A 14,640-nucleotide genomic window follows, 5' to 3' on the forward strand; every position below is an offset into this window, starting at 1 on the left:
TACTGTTGTATCAATATATTTTTACCATGACAGAAGTTTATTCTCAACTTGTTACATTTCCACATTATTCATTACAAGATTTAGTTGAGGTTTAGGGTTTAGTGTTTTAATTTTATGTCCCAAATACAATTCCTTTAGTTTTTGAAATTCATGTATTTAGGACTAACTTATTTCTTGCCACCCATTCTGAAACTGACTGCAGCTCTTAAGTGTTGCAGTGATTTCACCTGCTGTGGTGGCTGATGTGTATAGTGTTGAGTCATCAGCTTACATAGACACACAGGCTTCACTCAGCACCAGTGGCAAGTCATTAGTAAAGATAGAAAAAAGAAGGGGCCTAGACAGCTGCTCTGGGGAATGTCTAACTCTACTTAGATTAAGTTGGAGAGGATTCCATTAAAGAACTGTGTTCTGGTAGACAGGTAACTCTAGATCCACAATATAGCAGGGCATGTAAAGCCATAACACTTACGCTTTTTCCAGCAGATTATGGTCAATAATGTCAAAAGCTGCAGAGAGGTGCTTTATTTATTTTTATGTTTATTTAACTAGGCACGTCTGTAAAGAAAAATGTCTTATTCACAGTGACGGCCTACCAAAAGGCAAAAGGCCTTTCACGACAAGAGAGACAACACAACACTACATAAAGAGAGACCTAAGACAACAACATAGCATGGTAGGCAGTAACAGAATTCTGTTGTAACAGATAGGCCTACATTATTCAGTGTTTATACATGATACAGGGTATCATGCTTGTTGCTAAATTACACACCTGCCTGATAATATGGACCCATATGGTTATTGAGCATTTGTTTTTAGTCATTGCAGGCTAAAGGTGGCAATACCAGTTATTGAGTGTAAAGGGGCAATTACTTTTTCACACAGGGGAATTAGGTGTTGCGTAACTTGGTTAATTAAATAAATAAAATAAGTATATATTTTTTTTTGTTATTTGTAAACCTATGTTCCCTTTATCTAATATTAGGTTTTGGTTGAAGATCTGATAACAAAAATAGAGAAAACCAGAAAGGGGGAAATACTTTTTATGGCACTGTATATATACACTGAGTGTATAAAACATTAAGAACACCTTCCTAATATTGAATTGCAAACACACCTTTTTCCCTCAGAACAGCCTCAATTCGTTGGGGCAAGGATTCGATCTATAAGGTGTCGAAAGCGTTCTACAGGGATGTTGGCCCATGTAGACTCCAATGCTTCCCACAGTTGTGTTAAATTGGCTGAATGTCCCTATGTGAGGTGGATCATTCTTGCTACACACGGGAAACTACTGAGTGTGAAAAACCAAGGGGTTTGGTGATGATTTTCTAAACTGTTAGTTAGACCAACAGTTTAAAGTAATATTGAAAAATATTGTTATTTGAGTTGTGATTGGGGTATATTGTTCAAATTATCAGGAAAGTTGATCAGAAGTTCATCAGAAACAACCATATTACAGCTATTTGTTTAAAAATGCCTTAGTAAGTTACATAGTATATGTTACTGCTGTTCCCTCCTTCTTCCCTTATTTTTCCTAAACTCAGCATGTTTTCGCCCACTCACCACCGCTCAAGTCTGTTTCCACAGTCATGAGACCTAGTTTCCTTCCACCATTGTCATGGTGATAGCGGAAAAGAATGGCCTTCAGGCCAAAGATGGTGGGTAAATGAAGGTAGTTCACTCAGGCCATTTACCTCTGTCTGCTTAAGGGGGGCGGAGGGGTGGGGGGGGGGTGTTCTCCATAGACACCAATGCGATAGCTGTCTGCTTAGTCCTTGACTTCCATTGAAACAGAACCATTGAGGGAGTGAACATCTTGCTTCCTCTTCCGTCTCTGCTTGAGACTCCAGAATGCTGAGTCACAATGACAAGGCAGAAATACAGCCAGGGCAGAGCCTGAGTCAGTCCATACTGTATTACAATCAACAGGAGGTTATGACAGGAGAAAGAGTGGGAAGGAGGGAGAGAAATAGGAATAGAGGGGGAAGGGGAAAGAGTACAGACTAAAAACGCTGTGTCACCCTTCAGAACTTCAAACGAAAGAGTTCTGCAACGGTTAATCATTTACAGTGTTACTATCACTTCTGTTTATAACTTTAACTTGAGAACATTCTTAGTTTTTACGATAAAATTGTAATGCTCAGAAATTGATCAAATGTACAGGCTGGGTACCTGGAGGAAAATGGGGGAGGGTCATGCATTTTTAATTTCAGTCAAGGGGAGGGATTAGTATTTTTTAAATCTAGACCAGGGGAGGGTCATGTAGTTTGTAATTGAAGAAATTTGAATATTTCTCAGTGTTTTAGAATTCGTTGCTTATTAGGCTATATATCGATGTATTCCTCATTCCACCCGATTCTCTGCTGGAAATGCAATATGAAGTGTGCCTTTAGGCTATTTAGCGTGGTCTCAATCAATTGATTCATAGCCTATAGGCTATAGGCTACGAAGTGCATGCTCAGAGAAGCACAGAGCAAAGTTATATTTCTAAGATAGCTGCTGGGATTGCGTAAATAAAACTAGACTGCATTACACACTGCAATGGATATTCCAACCCTGAGTCCTGCTCTGCCCTTGCTTATCAAAACCGTTTTTTTTGTGCAGGCTAACCAATGCTGTGCTGTGTAGGCCTACAGTGGCAGTTCAGGAAGAGAGTTAAAGAATTCCTCAGAAAATTATTACTGATTAGACCTAGTCCAAAAAATGCAATATCTTGTACGTGGACTAGCCTATAGCTTATGTTCTGTAAAGTTTGAGAAGGAGAGCGTGAAGATGAAGACCGGAGGTCAACTTTGATAGCTTGCTACTACTATAATTGATTTGAAGAAAAACAATATGTTTCTTGCCCATGATGTATTTATCCAACTTATTGACATCACAATAAGCCAGATTTAAGTTACTTACATTGTGGTGCTGAAACTTGAAGCAGCAGTCGCGGCACAATCAATTGGAAATGGACAGCTGATGGTGCTGAAAATAGGCAAATTGGAGAAGGAATAATTCATTTAAACCGTCTTAATTTTAATTAGACTTTAGTAACAACAAGAGGGCTTTGTGTTGGAGCCTATTTCTTCTTTTCTATTTAAGAAATAAGAGGTAGCTCTACCTGTTTGACAGACAGAATTATGCTATAGGCTGCTATATCCATAGATTTGTGGTTCAATTCCTCCACCCACCATGCACTCTTTAAATAGCTTCCTCCATGTCAGTGAATGGCTGTTAAAACCAGTACTGGAATTGAGGGTGTATGAGAGTGTATGCCATAGGCCTACCTTTTATTGGAAAACTGGCAAAAATCAAGTGCCTACCCATTGTTATCTTAAGATTTGGAATAAAATTAAACAGATCCGATTACATACAGTGATCTATAACAGCACTTTGGTCCGTTATGATTTATGCAAAAAACAAGCTGAAAATACCCTGGAAAAACATGACTTCGATCCATATGGGAATATCATTGTTTAGTTTCTTTGACATTCAGAGTCTGAGCTACAATCTCCTACAGTGGAGGAGGCAAAAAATGTAATTTGCTTGAGAAGTAATCTAATTCTGTCACTTTCCATTGATTAAGCTATTCACTTTCTGTACAACAGATGTTTAAACCCAGACAGCTTTTAGGGAAACCCTTGTGACCTGTTGTTAAAGAAGAGTAGCCGTCTGTTAAATCTTACATTGTTCTGTGTCGGTAGGCCTACTGTCTGGGGTGGAAAGGTAGGCCGAACTTTTGAAAGAAAGTACCATGTTCAGATTCCTAACAGGGACAGTTCCGTTGCAAACAAGACACACTGATTTGGCATTGGAGAAATATGATAAGATCACTGGTGGGGCAAACTCCCCCACAAAAATGTAGATGCATGCCAGCAAAGCACGAAACAATACATTAATTGCACTATAACAGTGCCCAAACTGTTAGGGCCTAAATAAACCTGTTCCAATAGCAGTCTCAACACCTTACCATTGCTACACCTGGCAGCAATACAGTTAATTCAGCCTCAATTACTGCCTTTATTAAAAACAGATAGCTGGTATGGCTAACTTGCCATATCAGTTGTTTATACTGACAATGAGAAGCACAAATGATGGCATAAGGGGACAACGAAAGCGATAAGAGGCAATGTGTAATTTCGATTAAGACATTAATATGCAAGTAGGATGAACGTAGTCAATATAACTATTTGGTCAGCACTTTTGAAATGTACAGCGGCAGAATTCAGAACATGGGCCGTTCTTACAGTATTCTCCCTGTGCACCAAGTCAGAACCGTAGGATAAACAAAAGGGGCATATAAGCAGACAAAGCTCTTACAATATTTGTTGATGACATTTCTCTAAAACAGGCTATAGGCTACATGTGCACCACCAAGTGAGAACAGTAGACTAAGTTATGAGGGGGAAAATTACCCAATTATTAGAGTAAGGGACATGGGCTACTAACAGCTTACTACACAACATACACTTCGTATTACTTTCTTAGCTACAGTATGCATATCTCTCTCGCAGCGGCCCCCCTCGTGGGCAAATTTTGTCATCAAAGTCTGGCATTCTCTGGATTTATGGTGCTTTCAAGACAACTGGAAACTCTACAAAAAAAACAAGGTCGAATCATGAAGTCAGTGATCTTCAGGTCGGAGCTCTAGAAAGATGCCTGAGTTCCCGACTTGGAATTCCAAGTTGGATGACCGTTCAAAACGTATTTTCCCAGTCTGAGCTTTCTGAGTTCCCAGTTGTCTTGAACTCACTGAAGTCTGAGATTTCCCAGTTCCAAGTTTCCAGTTGTTTTGAACTCGGCCAATGGCATGGCCAATGTTGAATGTTTATCCTTTTAAGCATGGAAAAGAGGACCTTAACCCCAGACTTGGACCACACACCAACTCCACTGAATAGTAGGCTAGTGATTGCTTTGTAATGTTTGCAGTTAGCCACTGATTCCTTCCAAACCACTCATTGTTGAATTTTCGATTACCAATTTGTTGTGCAATGTTTATGTCCAATGGCCGATTAGCACCGATACGTTTTATCTATTATTTCTCTTCAGAATTTCCTTCATATGACAAGGATTGAAAAGGATTTGCCAGTAGATTATCAACTTAATTCATGATGATGACTGCTAGCTTGCTAACTAAGATTTTGAAAGTTTGATGTTGACATGATCAGTCCAATCAAAGCTACGGTAGATATAACGTGATTTGACGTCATTTTATCTGCGGTCAATGACCTTGAGCCTTCTTAGATGGGCACTTCTAATGTAACTATATGGCAGCACCCAAGGGGCTTGAATTTCCGAGCTCTCCCCATACATTTTTCTGTGACGTAGTGTCCCCATGAGTGACAGAACACTGAGCCAATCATGGCGCAAGTAGAGAACATTACCAACCCCTATGCTCTGTATTTTCTGGCTGCCCCACCACCACAGAAAGCACTGAGCTAGGCGGAAACACCTGCATTTTGGAGCTGCCTTACTGAAGAAAGCAAGAAAAGAGACAATGTTTGTATGTGGCTTTATTAACTCAATGCTTTTTCTTTTTTATACATTGTTTGCAAACTGATATGTGACACGTATTAATGCCAGAATAACATGCAAAACAGGTGAGGCTCAAACAAAGCTAAACATGAAAAACAAAGCTGCCCTGAATGACAGGTCATCACTGGATAAGATGAACACATAGGGCTATCTCCATGTCCATTCTTAGCCTGTAATTTGAGTAATTTGAGTAGTATAAAAAAATATTCTGCTAATATGTAAAATTACGTAGAGTTGCATGAATTGTTTATAAAGGCACATTTTTCTCGGACCTGCAAATACAATGATAGACTCATGCAATGCTTTTACTAGGAATTAGATCTTTCCACACTTACTCTTGTCCATAGGGGTCTGTGAACACACAACCTTCTATATTTGCTGTGCTAGACCTAAGGGATAATGTTAGCTTCATAATTGTTCTTTTATGTTCAAAATCTAGAAAACCATGCCAGATTTCTAACTAAATTAGCCCTGGAGCATTTAATATAGCTATAAAACAAAACAAAAATATGTTTGGAAATTTGTATTACACATTTATGAATAATCTAAATGTTAGCATTAAACAATCAAGGCCTTTAAACACTTGTTTGACAATAATTGTACAAATGAAATGCCTTTTATGGTGTCTGACGGAGTTGACATAAATCCACTTAGTTGCATTTAATGAAAAAATAGGAGGTTGTTCCTTTACATGGTGTTAATAGCTGATACTTTGGTCTGTCAAAATAGAAACTTCACATTTTGTTAATATTAAGACAAATATTTGTAGGAAAAAAGTTGATTGTGCAAATCTTTTAAGAATCCCTGAGCTCTTAAACAGCAACATTTTCTCTCTGCCCCATGGCAAAAAATATCCATAGCTTGTAGCTACACTAGATATGATATAACCAAAGATTGTTGTTATCCAGCATTTCTGGACATTACAGGTTTGCCTAATCAAAACACTGCAATAGATTCTACAACTAACCTGGTATTGGCAGTACTGTCTTCGTTCCCAATTCTGGAAACCAGTTATCTTATACATGTCGGTGTCCAGTTGCAGGTGGTTCTAGAAATACCAGAGAAAATGCAGGTAGATAGCAAATAAAAATATATTTCTTAGTTTTCTCTAGTGTTTGTGCATTTGCCTGTTGCCTTTTCATTGCAGGTTTTGCCTTACACAATCTAGTGCAGGAGTATTCAACTCTTACTCTACAAGATCCAGAGCTTGCTGGTTTATTCATAATAGAATCTTCAGCTTATTAGGACTGAACATGATTTCCTTTACAACCATGTATGTATACTTTTTAATGAATTGATAGTGCAATTAAATTGTGTAATCAAGTCAGCAGTTTCTTAACTTTGAGTGCCTCGACTCCTTTTAAGTTCATTGAGTATTAGACATTATTAATTTTGTGCCATAGTCTAGTCTAGTGGTAATGCTGATGACTCTGGACCACACATGGCCCCTTGCGGCATGGATTTAAACTTACGCCTTCATATCTGTATTCCTCTACCTTTCTGTCACCCCCTCTCATTTATAACTTGAAATCTCAATAAAGAGAGAAAATACTAATATATATAAAGAAATTAGTCATTTCAAGACCATGTACTACCCAAACATGGTGAAGGGAATATAAATAAAATCATGTGTTTTGACATTGGTGGTGACTTTCTGAACTGTTATAGTTAGACCAACAGTTTAAAGTAATACAGAAAAATATTGGTATTTGAGTTCTGATTGACTAAATTGACAACATTTTCAGGAAAGTTGTTGTATTTTCCCTTCAATTCACCAGAACCAGCTATTTGTTTAAAAATGTCTTAGTAAGTTACACAGTATATGTAAGATGCATAGTATAGTATATGTTCCTGCTGTTCTCTCCTTCCGTTTTTCCTTTTCTTCAAATCTGGTATCAGCCGGTCTTTGCCCAAGATAGTGAAGATAGTTCACTCAGGCCATTTACCACTGTCTGCTTAAGGAGGTGGCTCCTTAAGCAGACAACAATGCGATAGTGGTCTGCTTAGTTAGTTGACTTCCATTGGGGGGAAAAATGAAGGAGTAGGCTGTCTCGCTTCCTCTTCCGTCTCTGCTTGAGACTGCAGAATGCTGAGTCACAATGACAAGGCAGAAATACAGCCAGGGCAGAGCCTGAGTCATTCCATACTGTAGTAGAACCAACAGGAGGTTATGACAGGAGAAGGAGTGGGAAGGAGGGAGAGAAATAGAGGGGGAAGGGGAAAGAGTACAGACTAAAAACGCTGTGTCACCCTTCAGAACTTCAAACGAAAGAGTTCTGTAACGGTTAATCATTTTCAGTGTTACTATCACTTCGGTTTATAACTTTAACTTAAGAACATTCTTAGTTTTTACGATAAAATTGTAATGCTAAGAGATGGATAAAAATGTACAGGGTGGGTACCTGGAGGAAAATGGGGGAGGGTCATGCCTTTTCAATTTCAGTCAAGGGGAGGGATTAGTATTTTTAAAATCTAGACCAGGGGAGGGTCATGTAGTTTGTAATTGAAGAAATTTCAATATTTCTCAGTGTTTAAGAATTCGTTGCTTATTAGGCTATATATCGATGCCCGATTCCACCTGATTCTCTGCTGGGCGTGAAATATGAAGTGTGCCTATAGGCTATTTAGCGTGGTCTCAATCAAATGATTCATAGCCTATAGGCTATAGGCTACGAAGTGCATGCTCAGAGAAGCACAGAGCAAAGTTATATTTCTAAGATAGCTGCTGGGATTGCGTAAATAAAACTAGACTGCATTACACACTGCAATGGATATTCCAACCCTGAGGCCTGCTCTGCCCTTGCTGATCAAAACCGTTTTGTTTTTTTGTGCAGGCTAACCAATGCTGTGCTGTGTAGGCCTACAGTGGCAGTTCAGGAGGAGAGTCAAAGAATTCCTCCGAAAATTATTATTGATTAGGCCTAGTCCAAAAAATGCAATATCTTGCGCGTGGACTAGCCTATAGCTTATGTTCTGTAAAGTTTGAGAAGGAGAGCGTGAAGATGAAGACCGGAGGTCAACTTTGATAGCTTGCTACTACTATAATTGATATGAAGAAAAACAATATGTTTCTTGCCTTTGATGTATTTATCCAAGTTATTGACATCACAATAAACCAGATTTTAGTTACTTACATTGTGGTGCTGAAACTTGAAGCAGCAGTCGCGGCACAATCAATTGGAAATGGACAGCTGATGGTGCTGAAAATAGGCAAATTGGAGTAGGAATAATTCATTTAAACGGTCTTCATTTAAATTAGACTTTACTAACAACAAGAGGGCTTTGTGTTGGAGCTTATTTCTTCCTTCCTATTTAAGAAATAAGATGTTGCTCTACCTGTTTGACAGACAGAATTAGGCTATAGGCTGCTATATCCATAGATTTGTGGTTCAATTCCTCCACCCACCATGCACTCTTTAAATAGCCTCCTCCATGTCAGTGAAGGACTGTTAAGTTAAAAACCAGTACTGGAATTGAGGGGGAATGAGGGGGTATGCCATAGGCCTACCTTTTATTGAAAAAAATGTCAAAAAGCAAATGCCTACCTATTGTTATCTTAAGATTTGTAATAAAATAAAACAGATCCCATTACATACAGTGATCTATAACAGCACTTTGGTCCATTATGCTTTATGCAAAAAACAACCTGAAAATACCCTGGAAAGACATAACTTCGATCCATATGGTTTAAGCATAAGTCTACTGCCACTTCCAACAGTCTGAAGAGGCTTCGTCTCATTGTCTCCAAAACTTTGTTTTCACTCATAATGAACGCATTACGCTATAAAGTGAGGTTCAGCCTAGAACAGTTGATCAAAGTAAAAGAAAGCAGGGCACATACTTCAAGGATTATCTATGTTGAAGACCCTTACCCCCATTTGAAGCAGCTTCATAATTTTTCAACAAACAATGAACCTAGATAGTAGCTATGACAAACTGATAGAGTCTGTTTTGGATTACATTTTAGGAGAAAGGGGGTCCTGTCCTCAAACAATTGGAGTAGAGGCACTACCTTACATACTAGGCCAGGAAAGACCAGGGGCTGTATACATCAGTGGAGGCTGGGGGGAGGAGCTTCCCCATCCATGTAATGTTATTCAATGTGATCTAAAAGGCTAAACTGATCCTAAATCGCCACTCTTACTCAGAGAGGCTTGATGCATACTGCCCCAGAAGACCTAAGCTGTGTTCGAATACCCATACTAACATACAGTATACTACATACTTAATGAGTACATACTGCATACTATATACAATTAGTTCATAGGGCTCCCGAGTGGCGCAGCGGTCTAAGGCACTGCATCTCAGTGCAAGCGGTGTCACTATAGTACTGCTGTAATTGGGCTATGATTGGGCCCAGCGTCGTCCGGGTTTGGCTGGAGTAGGCTGTCATTGAAAATAAGAATTTGTTCTTAACTGACTTGCCTAGTTAAATAAAGGTGAAGTAAAAAAAAAAAAAAAAAAAGTGTTTAACAAATTGAAAAGGAATCTTGATATGTAATACCCCGGCCCTGTCTGTTAGGTTTATCTACTCGTCTTTGTATATTTTTTGTATTGGTGTGTTCATAATAATAAATAAATGAATAAATATATATATAAAAAATAAAAATAAATGATGATCCCACTCATTCACATGACCTAAAGCAAAGATATTTATTATATTGACAAGAGAGCCGAGTGACCCATCTAACAATGGTAATACATGTGCTCAACGATTGAAGACAGGCAAGATCAGGTGGGACCATTCTAGCCAATGAGAGGGCAGGCACGGGTGTGAACAACACGCAGAACTAAACGTCGTTTTTCTCAAAGTTGCCGGAATGCCACGTGCATCCACATATATTAGTACATTTGTTAAAGCTTAAACATTACGAAACTTCTATTCGATCAAAATCCGCAAGTCATTTGACACTGTTATATACATCCACACAAAAACGGGCTAATCTCACGGGTGGAGTAAATGCTCTCGCCTCGACCTCATCTTAATCTGTTTAATTTTTTTTACTTTGTTTATTACAAGAGTGGATACATTTCATTGTTTTAACTAATTATGACAAAGGTTAAGAAAATGTTGAGCGATGTAATGACTTTTCAAATAAGTTACGTTACACGTTATGTCTGATGTTGGCTGACAATTTTTTAGCTACGCTGTCCTTACGAACCGCATAGCATATCATTACAGCAGTATGTACCGATATGTTAGCTAGCTACCTAACGTAAAGTTAGTTGGCTATTGATACATCAGGATTAGCTAAGTGGTATTGTCATTGTGCGTTCTCAATGGACACTGGAAGTAGCTAGCAAGCTAACCAAAGTTAGCCAGTTAGCTTGGGTGCTTGACTGCCGTTGTGAGGTCAAAATGCTCGGATCAACCTTACTCCTCGGCCAGAGCGGCCAGTGTGGGCTCTGAACGCTCCGAGAGCGAAACGCTTTGAATTTACGAAAGGACAATCTGACAACGCTCTGAATTTACGAACGCCCAGAGCGTACTCTGGCACTCCAGATTGAATTTAAAAACACATCCGAAATCGTATGATGTCTAGCTAGTAATTAGTTATTCTAACAAGCTAGCAAGAGGTTGCATAGCAACAGCATCAGCTTCCGGTAGACAGTCGAAGCGCTAGTAAGCTCAACTAAAAGTTTACCGAGCTTTTACAGTATACTCAAATGTAACCTTTATTTAACAAGGTAGGCCAGTTGAGAACAAGTTCTCGTATACAACTGCGACCTGGCCAAGATAAAGCAAAGCAGTGCGACACAAACAATAACACAGAGTTACACATGGAATAAACACAACATACAGTCAATAACACAATAGAAAAAAATCTATATACAGTATGTGCAAATGAGGTATGATTAGGGCGGTAGGGCAATAAATTGGCCGTAGTGGCGAAGTGATTACAATTTAGCAATTAAACATTGGAGTGATAGATGTGCAGAAGATGAGTGTGCAAGTAGAGATACTGGGGTGCAAAGGAGCAAAAAAATAAGTAACAATATGGGGATGAGGTAGTTGGATGGGCTACCTACAGATGGGCTATGTACAGGTGCAATGATCTGTGACCTGCTCTGACAGCTGATGTTTAAAGTTAGTGAGGGAGATATGCACCATAAAGAGACCCATATTGCTTTTTTGTTTTTACATTTACTGATAATTTCAAAATAATATTTGAAATTCTATCTTAAATAATGTGAAGAGGGGTTTGTTCTCTGCCCACTTCATTTTATGGATAAAGAATCTTCCATGAAAGATAAACAAATTAACAATGAATGTTAAATCAGGGTCCATATCATAAAACATAATATCAAAGTCTCTCAGATTAACATTAATAGTCTTCTCTTTCAAGATAAAATCTTCTAACACTCCAAAATCTTCTGACATAAGAACATAAGTATACAATCTGGAAAAAGAAAGACTTAAAACACAAAAACAAGTCTTTATTTTTCCAAGACTGGTTTGACGACAACATTATTTGGATGAAACAATTATTGAATAATGATGGCCAACTATATGATTATCAAGAATTCATGAGACCACACAATGTTTCATTCGCTCCTGGGGAGTGGGCTCGTCATCAAATGATCCGCCTAGTTCCTGTTGAAATTCTAATGGTGATTGGCTACGCTCTGTGAGGGTGGATTTCACTGACGCGTTCCGTTTGGAACAATAAATAGAGCGAACAAGGCTCCTTCCAATTCACAAGTCTGGGAAGACGCATGAAGAAGTTCTTGCTTCAACAGTGATTGAACGGAACTCCTCTGCCTTCGTCCTGTATTATAGAACATTCCGGATTGATAACATAACACTTACTCTAACTATAATAGCAAAATAGTTGAAGAAACTCTATTTTTGTACTTTCATTTAGATATAAAAGAAAATCTGCGAAGATGGAGTCTCAGATCCGCCAGAACTATCACCACGATTGCGAAGCTGCCATCAACCGGATGTTTAACATGGAGATGTTTGCCTCCTACACCTACACTTCAATGGTAAGGAGTATACCAAGATTACCGTTTTGTTGATCTACCTTTCACCTTTTCTGTAGTCCTAAACAATTAATAGCCGATAAACTCAACTCCGTGAAGTACATATTTGAGTTTTAGTTGGCTTGGCTATTAACAGCCTTCAGGTAGATATAGCATTCAAATGAAGTTGGGAATCTATCCTACCTTGGACAGAGCGCGTAACTCCTTGATATTTGGCATGTTACCAAGTAGACTATGGACTAGATGGATCCATGCCTTTGTCATCAAGTTTAGTTGCAACAACAAGAACAGAATGCAGAGTCACGTTCAGGTTGTAATTTTCTAACCACACTGTCTTGTTTATCCGCCCAGGCTTTCTATTTCTCCCGTGACGATGTGGCTCTGTCTGGCTTCGCGCATTTCTTCAAGGAGAACAGCGACGAGGAGCGCGAGCACGCCGACAAGCTACTCTCTTTCCAGAACAAGAGAGGTGGACGCATTTTACTCCAGGACATCAAGGTGAGCCCCTGAGCATCGAAAAACCCATTTAGATTGTAGACTGATAGAAATGTCTACTTCATGGAGGAGAGTGTCTACAGAGTTTAGTTGATCAATAGAACCTGGAGTAGTCCTGAACATACTGTCTCTAACCACTGAACTGAGTGTGAGGGGTGTAACTCTGTTCAATTTATCCTAACCTTATTGTCTGCTAGTAGTCCTTAACACTTCTGTGTTCACTCTGTCCTGTGTAGAAGCCAGAACGTGATGAGTGGGGCAATGGGCTGGAGGCCATGCAGTGTGCTCTGCAGCTGGAGAAGAATGTGAACCAGGCCCTGCTGGACCTGCACAAGATTGCCTCTGACAAGGTTGACCCCCATGTAAGTTATGAGGAACTGCACATCACATGTATGTATCACATAGAAGACAGGTACTGTCTCGGGAGATGATCAGGTTGTTGTAGCTCTGACTAACGACACAGGATTGTGTGACCTGCTGCTTCACACGCACACAATAGTCCACAGATGCACACTATACACACAATGCAGCTAATGCATCAGTTTGCATAAAGGGCGGCATGTTGCCTAGTGGTTAGAGTGTTGGGACAGTAACAAAGGTTGCTGGATTGAATCCCCTAGCTGACAAGGTAAAAATATGTTCTGACCCTGAACACGGCAGTTAACCCACTGTTCCACGTTAGGATGTCATTGTAAATTAGAATTTGTTCTTAACTGACTTTAAAAAAGCTGGAAACACATTATCTGCACTTATGCCGTTACCACCATGCTCTTGTGTTACTGTATCTACAATAGTCTGTAGTCATTCTCTTGTCTGACCTGTGTTTTCCCTCTTTAGCTGTGTGACTTCCTGGAGACCCATTACCTGAACGAGCAGGTGGAGGCCATTAAGAAGCTGGGAGACCACATCACCAACCTCACCAAGATGGATGCTGTCAACAACAAGATGGCAGAGTACCTGTTTGACAAGCACACCCTGGGAGGCCAGAGCTAAACCACTTCCATCTCCAGGCTACGGCCTCCAGCCTCAGTCCAGGACTCCTGCCTTCTCTGATAGATCCTACTGGCTTTGCATTTATAGGGAGGGGAGTGTTAAACTGGTGCAGTGCAACACAGCTGTAATATTGGTGTTTTTGTTGACAACACTACTGTATTTTGGAGGCAAGGCATCTTGTAAAACAATAAAAAATATCACTAAAGTTTTTATTTTCTAATTGTTGTCATGGATGTTGTATTAGTCTATTCAGGTTCTTTGCTCCGTCTTACTGAGTAACTTTGTTTCCTGGTGGTAAATACTGACAATTGTTGACTTACCAGTGACTGAGGGTCCTAACAATAGGAAAAGTTTAACATGAGGTTTATAAAGGACATTACCTCTGACCACAGAGTGTCCTCTCCTGTATCTTGTTATAGTGCCATGTCAATTAAGGGGTCAACTCGGTCCATAGGAGTAAAATGGGTAACTACAGTTGATGTAGACCTTTACTCTGTGCATCACAAGTTTATTAGACGGCCTAGAGGTCAATCAAAGCCGTTAGCCAGCTGTTATGGCACATTTCTCTAGTGATGGAATTTTGGCTCTAACTGAGAAATTCATCTTTAATCATTTTGTTTATGTCAGTTTAATGCCCAATAGTTC

The 14,640-nt window shown here is 39.3% G+C and overlaps 1 protein-coding gene and 1 long non-coding RNA gene across 2 annotated transcripts; one reads left to right on the forward strand and one right to left on the reverse strand.

The window, feature by feature from the left end:
• Window positions 1-1,700: 1,700 nt before the first annotated feature.
• LOC120044442 lies at window positions 1,701-7,613 on the reverse strand. The gene is made up of 3 exons (XR_005476552.1): window positions 6,488-7,613; window positions 2,905-2,970; window positions 1,701-1,854 (listed from the first exon to the last, which is right to left on the reverse strand). It is a non-coding gene; the product is annotated as an uncharacterized LOC120044442 (long non-coding RNA).
• A 4,595-nt stretch (window positions 7,614-12,208) lies between these two features.
• LOC120033873 (ferritin, middle subunit-like) lies at window positions 12,209-14,205 on the forward strand. The gene is made up of 4 exons (XM_038980241.1): window positions 12,209-12,510; window positions 12,859-13,005; window positions 13,239-13,364; window positions 13,840-14,205. Exons 1-4 carry the CDS (start codon window positions 12,409-12,411, stop codon window positions 13,993-13,995), a joined length of 531 nt encoding a protein of 176 aa, XP_038836169.1. The 5' UTR covers window positions 12,209-12,408; the 3' UTR covers window positions 13,996-14,205.
• The last annotated feature ends 435 nt before the right edge of the window (window positions 14,206-14,640 follow it).

The sequence above is a fragment of the Salvelinus namaycush genome, chromosome 3, assembly GCF_016432855.1.
Source record: "Salvelinus namaycush isolate Seneca chromosome 3, SaNama_1.0, whole genome shotgun sequence".
Classification (NCBI taxonomy): Eukaryota; Metazoa; Chordata; class Actinopteri; order Salmoniformes; family Salmonidae; genus Salvelinus; species Salvelinus namaycush.

What these genes read in the sequence shown, in the direction of transcription:
- LOC120033873 (XM_038980241.1), top strand. Translation starts at nt 12,409, where the DNA reads ATGGAGTCTCAGATCCGCCAGAACTATCACCACGATTGCGAAGCTGCC. An exon ending in TTTTACTCCAGGACATCAAG is followed by an intron (nt 13,006 to 13,238) that starts GTGAGCCCCTGA and finishes TGTCCTGTGTAG; the next exon opens with AAGCCAGAACGTGATGAGTG. An exon ending in CTGACAAGGTTGACCCCCAT is followed by an intron (nt 13,365 to 13,839) that starts GTAAGTTATGAG and finishes TTCCCTCTTTAG; the next exon opens with CTGTGTGACTTCCTGGAGAC.